A 6,796-nucleotide genomic window follows, 5' to 3' on the forward strand; every position below is an offset into this window, starting at 1 on the left:
TGAAAAACATATATGATTGCAATATTATCAACTGCACACACAATGACAATTGAGAAGATTTGCTCAACTAAACCATGGGTCCTCTTAATATTATTTGATATTTTCTCACATTCCCTTGAAAGCATTACTGCATTACCCACGTGATCGTTGCATCAACAGTAAAGCAGCAAATTATTTCTAGTCAATCATCTGCTCATCTTACTTTATTTACCATAAATACGTTCAACCTCCTGTGGACGTGCTGTAGTGATGTAGATGCTGTCCATGGTGCTGATCTGTTTAGTTATTAACTGTGTGTGAGCTCTGCCATCCAGTGGCTGACTGATAGTATGAACAGGTCCGCTCGCTGAAAGGCTTGAATGAAGCAAATCCCGGAACTCGCTTGTTTGTTCCTACCCGACGTCCAAAACGTGATGCACCTTCGATGCTCATGTTTTTAGCATTTTCTTGGATCCCGTTTCGGTAAGTAATTGTAATTAGTTTTTATTTTATTTTTTGAGGAATGGTGTGACATAAATTGTATGTGAAAAAATGCTTTATTTAACTATTACGTTGAAGTCGCACAATCGTGGAGTCGTGGTTTGCTACTGGCTGTAGTTAGCTTTAGCTTTAGCTTGCATAGAGATGCCAAGTAAGCAAGTTATACAGTAAAACCTGATATTATTTTCTTTTAAAGCAACCATACAGATGACCTATTCATTTAGTTGACGTCTTATTACACCTAATTCATTTAACATTAGTCTCTGACGTTTTGAGTAAACGACAGGCGCGTTAGCTTCGTTAACTTTACACTTATCGTAAACTTCATTTAGAAATATGGTCATTTAACGAATCCCAGAATAGTATCCGAACATTCAGGATTAAAATATATATTTTACAATATAATACATATCACTCCAAGTCACTCATCCATTCGGCATACGTTTGATTCAACAATCAGTTTGTTATATTATCCATTTAAACTTTATGAATTATGAATTTTTCCCGGTTGCTTCCATTCATGTGTTTTGGTTTGTCAGCCAGGATCAATTGATGTGGGCAAACATCAATTTTATGATATATTATGAATGATAGTTCACACCACAGAGTTGAGCTATGCTTGCATCACTTCTTACATGTGGTGTCACTTAAACTACATAATTTTATACCAGTGAATGTCTGTTTCATTCCTCTGTTTCCTGTCTCTTTGTCCAGCCAATGGACTGACAAAAGCCAACAGAGATGCTGCTTAAAGATCTTCCCAGAGAGGCCCTGATGCGGCCGCTGTCCAGGAATGAAGTGGTGGGCATGCTGCTGAGGTTGACCATCTTTGGTGCAGCCACCTACTACAGCATCAAATGGGTTATAGAGGCTATGGATCCTACCTACAAGCAGAAAAACCAAGCCAAGAAAAGGGTATGTGTTGGACATAAGCGCTTTAACATTAGCATGTCATTGTTATATGCTGTAAGCTTATAGTGGAGGTTTCTATCTGTCTTACTTTCACAGGCAGAACAGCTGATGAAGAGGATTGGTGTGGAGGGAGTCAAGCTTACTGAGTATGAGATGAACATTGCATCTCACCTAGTGGACCCGCATACTATGAGGGTAACAGTTGTAATCCTCAGTACATGACAACAAGACTATCAAGTGGCATGACAATTTGACCGACTTTTATAATTGCATTTGCTCAGACAACAGCTCAGACAGAAATTATCTCTTTCTTCATGCAGGTGTCCTGGAGAGATATAGCAGGTCTGGATGAGATCATCAACGAGCTGCAAGACACAGTTATCCTGCCCTTTCAGAAGAGACACCTTTTAGCTGGATCCAAACTGTTCCAGCCTCCTAAAGGTACCACAGCTTGTCATCTTAACAGAACTGTAATGGCCATATTATACTGCACACACGTTCTCAGTTAGGGCTCTCAGAACAAAATAAGATGATTGTAACTAGTGCAAACATGTATTGTTATCTGGCATTATTTAATCTATACTTCTTTTAAAAAAGCATAAGTACAATACATTTTTTTGTTGTGATGATTCTGTACTCCAACACAGTTTTATAATGAAATAATGAATGCTCAGCTTTGGCTTTAATTTGATGAGTTTCTGTTTTATCCACTTCATACACATCCCCTCAACTTAAGGGAACAGTTAAACTAGTTAACATAAACATAAATGAAATAACTGTTAGTTAATATGATTTCAAGTCTTAAGCAGTCAATGACTGTCTGAGGTCTTGGGCCAGTAGACATCAGCGCACTCTTGTTATCATTACGTCTTGCTTGTTTCAGGCAGTTTTTGGCTTCAAACTGTTTTTTAGTTCAATAAAAAACATGTGGAACTATGTGTAAATATAGCTTCAAGTCCTATAATTCATTTAGTATTGATATGATGAACCTTACTGACCCCTAAAGTTGAAAGTCATTCTTTAATCTTTAAATTCAATATGATGGTGTTTAGAGCCAAAAGAATGAAAAATCTGCACCCTCCTACACAAATGCCTATTAATTTGAGTAGAAGTCATTCTGAAGTATCGCCAACCTAAACAAAGTCGTCTTTATTTGGACAAATCATATCGGAGATAGTCATTAGCCCTCTCTGTCTGCTTGCTGCTGTCATCCTCATTATTTTTAGAGAGCTATCTTGTGCATAATGCATCTGTCTACGGCCACGTGCCAAAAAGCATCTGACAAGATTTATACACTTGGCAGCAGGATAGCAGGTCACTGAGAGGAATACTTTTACTTTCTGCAAAGTTTTTACTGTTTGGCTCAAAGCTTTAAGATGAATCAACCTCCAAAATTAGCTGCTTTGGGAATGCAGTTGCATTTTCTAGCCTCCGAGCTTTGTTTCTATCATGTAACTTTGGAAAAAGGATGCTCATGGGAAGAGATCAGTGAAGCCAAATTTTGTGTTTGTACATCTGTTAGAAAAGACTAAGATAGGGTAAATAAAAATCCTATCAGAGTTGCCAATGGTGGTTGAAAATGTGTATTATTTTGCTTAAACAGGGTCTGACTGTCAGGCTTTTTAGTAATACAATATAAACATCAAAACCATCAGAAGGGTGTGAGAAGAATTATTATTAATATCTTGTCCAGGTGTTTTATTGTTTGGTCCTCCGGGATGCGGGAAGACCATGATCGCCAAGGCAACAGCCAAAGCCTCGGGCTGTAAGTTTATAAACCTTCAGGCGTCCACGCTGACAGACATGTGGTACGGGGAATCACAGAAGCTGACCGCTGCGGTCTTCTCATTGGCTGCCAAAATCCAGCCATGTATCGTCTTTATCGATGAGATTGGTGAGTATAACTAACCGGTTAGTTGTTTACACTGTTAGATGTTGACAGTTTTATACAAGAAAAACAAAATTAATGATTTCGTCAAGAATTTTATTCACGTCAGAGCATCCTCTCATCATATCAGTGTAGGGTAACATGACAGGCTGAAATCCATTCTTTATTAGATGTGTAGTATCTGTCTGATATGTAAGCAAACCTGTCAAATCCTGTTTAATCCACATGAAATAGCCCAAAATTTCAGTCTTCATGCTTTGATTTTGCTCCTTGTCTCTTGTATGTTAGAGTCATTTCTGAGGAACCGCTCCAGCTTGGATCATGAGGCCACAGCCATGATGAAAGCTCAGTTCATGAGTCTGTGGGATGGCATGGATACTTCCTCAACCACCCAGGTAACACAACCAGAGCTCCTTCTTATACTCTGATGTCCCCACCAAATTAAGTCACATTGGATAGGTGTCCTCAGATCTTCTATTGGAATTGCACCAGATTTGAAGTTGTTAGTCTTCCATGCAGGTCATATTACATATTCCACATGGTCCCTACACTGTACTTTGTTTACATAGCAGGTGATTGTATCAGCATGTGTTCACACTGTAATTTTTGCGTTTGCAGGTGATGATCATGGGAGCTACAAACCGACCTCAGGACGTGGATCCAGCCATTCTGCGCAGGATGCCCGCCACGTTTCATGTTGGACTGCCAGTAAGATTTCTACACAGACACCAGTGAAAACAATTTTTAGCTATGTAAACCGAGTGCATACACATTATACACATACAGTATGCTGGAAGAATCACGTTTACTGTCATCTTGTTAAATAGCTTAAATATATGCTTTTGTCTTTGTGCCTCAAGTCAAAGAGCTCATCTTAAACATAGAACTGTGTGACTCAGATTGTCTTATGGCTGCTGGCCAGCTCACAAAATAAATAAAAAAGGGTTGTTTTTTTCGTTTAGGTGCTTGAAAATGGTTTTCATGGGGGTAGTACAGCACAGCAGTATCTTCATTCTAGTACAATAAGCAAATACAAAAATCGAGCATTTTGTTTAAATGACTCTAAACTCTCAACCTCTCTTGCTTGTTCTAAAATTAAAAGTTGAAAAAGTGCATATATTAAAAAAGTTAAAACATTTTTAAATTATGTAAAATTGTAGTAAAGATATTTAAATAGTTTCATATAATGTTGGTGCAGAATGTGTTCACGCACTTGAAATGACACTGTGACTGGTGACATACTCAATCAGCTGATGATTAGTTGCTGATTGAAAGATGCATTCATAGTTTTTACTATATTTTCCTTCTTTTTGCAGAACACAAGACAGAGACAGGACATCCTGAGGCTGATTTTAGCAGGAGAAAATGTAAGATGTGATTACTCTCTCTCTTCTGTTGTTTTCAGATATCATTTCACACCTTCACTTTTACTATCAGATCCTATTAAAGTAAATCCGATCACCCGTGAACAGTTGGCACCTGAGTGGCGTCCAAAAAAAAACCCCGCAAAGACTGCTGTCTCTCTCTGATTACTATCCAACTTTCTTTTTGTTGCAGCTGAGCAACGCTATTAATCTGAAGGAGATTGCTGAGAAGACAGAAAGTTACTCCGGCAGCGACCTGCGGGAGCTTTGCCGCGACGCCGCCATGTACCGAGTTCGGGACTACGTCCGCAAGGAGCAGATGAGGCAGATTGCTCAGCAGCTGCAGGACAGCGAGGAGGAGGAAAGGTATGATTCATATTTAAACACCCACAAGATTTCAGAGCCCAGGTGTCATCTGAGCATATGTTTGTGTAACTACAGTATTTGCTCTGAACAGTTTGAGGTTAGACCAATGTGGGTTTTCGAAAGCTGCTGTCAATATCATGTGGAGTGATGTAGGTACTGTTAATATCTGACTATAAATCTGCTATTATAATGTGTTAAAAATCCCCAAAATTCAGCACTGATTGCATTATTACTTAACAAAGCATTCACACTTTTAAAACAGTATTTAGACAATAAGATAATAAAGTAGCTGTGATTATAATAAAACATGAATTTATACTCATGGATTCCAAACATGGTGAGCCCTCCAATAGACAACTATTAGAGTATTTATCACCTTCATAAGTGTTGTATGTCATTAAACTGCACTCTGAATTCAAAAACATGATATAACTCGCTGTTGCTAATAATGATTAAGATATTTAAGTATTATTGCTAAAAGAAGAAATATTATCAACTTGTAGTTTATAGCACTGTTAAACATGAAACCCATCGCTGATCTCTCCACAGTTATTATATCAGCTATCAGCCTGTAATTTTAAAAGATTATCAGGAAACAGACCGATGTTGAGGTATGAAATAAATTTAAGCAAATTATAGATATTATGGTAATTATCAGAAAGGATATTGTGTGTGTTTGTGTGTGTGTGTGTGTGTGTGTGTGTGTGTGTGTGTGTGCGCGTGTGTGTGTGTATTTGCCCTCTGACCTCTCATCTCCTCTGTTTCAGACCTGTAAATGAGGAGCGCTTGCGGCCAGTCACCCAGCTGGACCTCCTCTTCGGCCTAGACAAGATGAAGGAAGCGAAGCGAGCAACGGTCTTCATGTTACCCAGCGTGCCAGATGTTCCCCTGGACTAAAATAACCTGCTGTGCACCAACGACGGGAAGCAAGTTCTTGTCTCTTTTGTCCACAGAGTTTTCCACCTGGCCAATCTGAGGCTCCTCCAACATGTCAGAGGTGCAGCTGGACAAGCCAGCAAGCAGCCATACTTCTCTTTAAACTTTATTTATCCAGGCAGGGATTGTTCTGAGCATGCACAGCCCTGCTACATGTGTACAGTGATAGTACATTCAGAAATCTGCTGTCTCCTCCTGCTGGCTACTGACAAGTTCATCTGGAGAAGTCAGTCATAAAGTATTACTTCTAGTAACACTTTTTAGTGTTACTAGAAGTACTCTATTATTTCACTATATTGTTTCATCTAGTGTCCTACCACTCACTGACATATGACCATGTCCAAAAGTGAGGAGGTGCAATGAGTCATGAATAACTCAAAGTCTGGAATCCAGACCAATGAAACCAGTGTTTGATTTCCAGATCAACTATCACTCCAATTTTTTTTTTTTGTGCAAGTATTTATTTAAACAAACACTGAAAGTATTTTAAAGTGATATCCAATTAGTTTGGAAGCTGTTTCAGCAGATCTTGCTGCTCTCAAGTCACACTACACTTTATCCTTTTGATATACGTGTTGTGTGGTAGCAGGTTACCCAGTGATGCACCAACACTAATATCCCTTTTTTTAAGTAAAAAGGTTTACGTCAAAGAAGTCATATCAGTATACAAAAATTAACCATTATGTATGTATCCTGTTAAAAATCAGATTGAGCATTTTCTTTCATTTTTACATCTCCCTGTGAATGTAAAAATACATTCAAAACAAAAACATTTCAAAATGAACAAGAACAGTGATTGTCGTCACTTTTTGCTCTCCATGAAGATTGACTTCATTGCACTCCACATTTG

General features: G+C 38.5%; 1 protein-coding gene across 1 annotated transcript; it reads left to right on the forward strand.

Moving 5' to 3' along the window:
- Positions 1 to 405: 405 nt before the first annotated feature.
- On the forward strand, positions 406 to 6,311 carry atad1a (ATPase family AAA domain containing 1a). Its single transcript, XM_062417601.1, has 10 exons — positions 406 to 462; positions 1,195 to 1,395; positions 1,489 to 1,587; positions 1,713 to 1,833; positions 3,086 to 3,286; positions 3,569 to 3,675; positions 3,899 to 3,988; positions 4,597 to 4,647; positions 4,838 to 5,010; positions 5,778 to 6,311. Exons 2-10 carry the CDS (start codon positions 1,222 to 1,224, stop codon positions 5,905 to 5,907), a joined length of 1,146 nt encoding a protein of 381 aa, XP_062273585.1. The 5' UTR covers positions 406 to 462; positions 1,195 to 1,221; the 3' UTR covers positions 5,908 to 6,311.
- Positions 6,312 to 6,796: the final 485 nt, after the last annotated feature.

Source organism: Scomber scombrus, chromosome 4 (genome assembly GCF_963691925.1).
Source record: "Scomber scombrus chromosome 4, fScoSco1.1, whole genome shotgun sequence".
Classification (NCBI taxonomy): Eukaryota; Metazoa; Chordata; class Actinopteri; order Scombriformes; family Scombridae; genus Scomber; species Scomber scombrus.

Bases quoted from the DNA above. Each gene is read 5' to 3' on its own strand.
- atad1a (XM_062417601.1), top strand. From the start codon at position 1,222: ATGCTGCTTAAAGATCTTCCCAGAGAGGCCCTGATGCGGCCGCTGTCC. The intron at 1,396-1,488 runs GTATGTGTTGGA...TTACTTTCACAG, and splicing joins AAAACCAAGCCAAGAAAAGG to GCAGAACAGCTGATGAAGAG. The intron at 3,676-3,898 runs GTAACACAACCA...TTGCGTTTGCAG, and splicing joins ATACTTCCTCAACCACCCAG to GTGATGATCATGGGAGCTAC.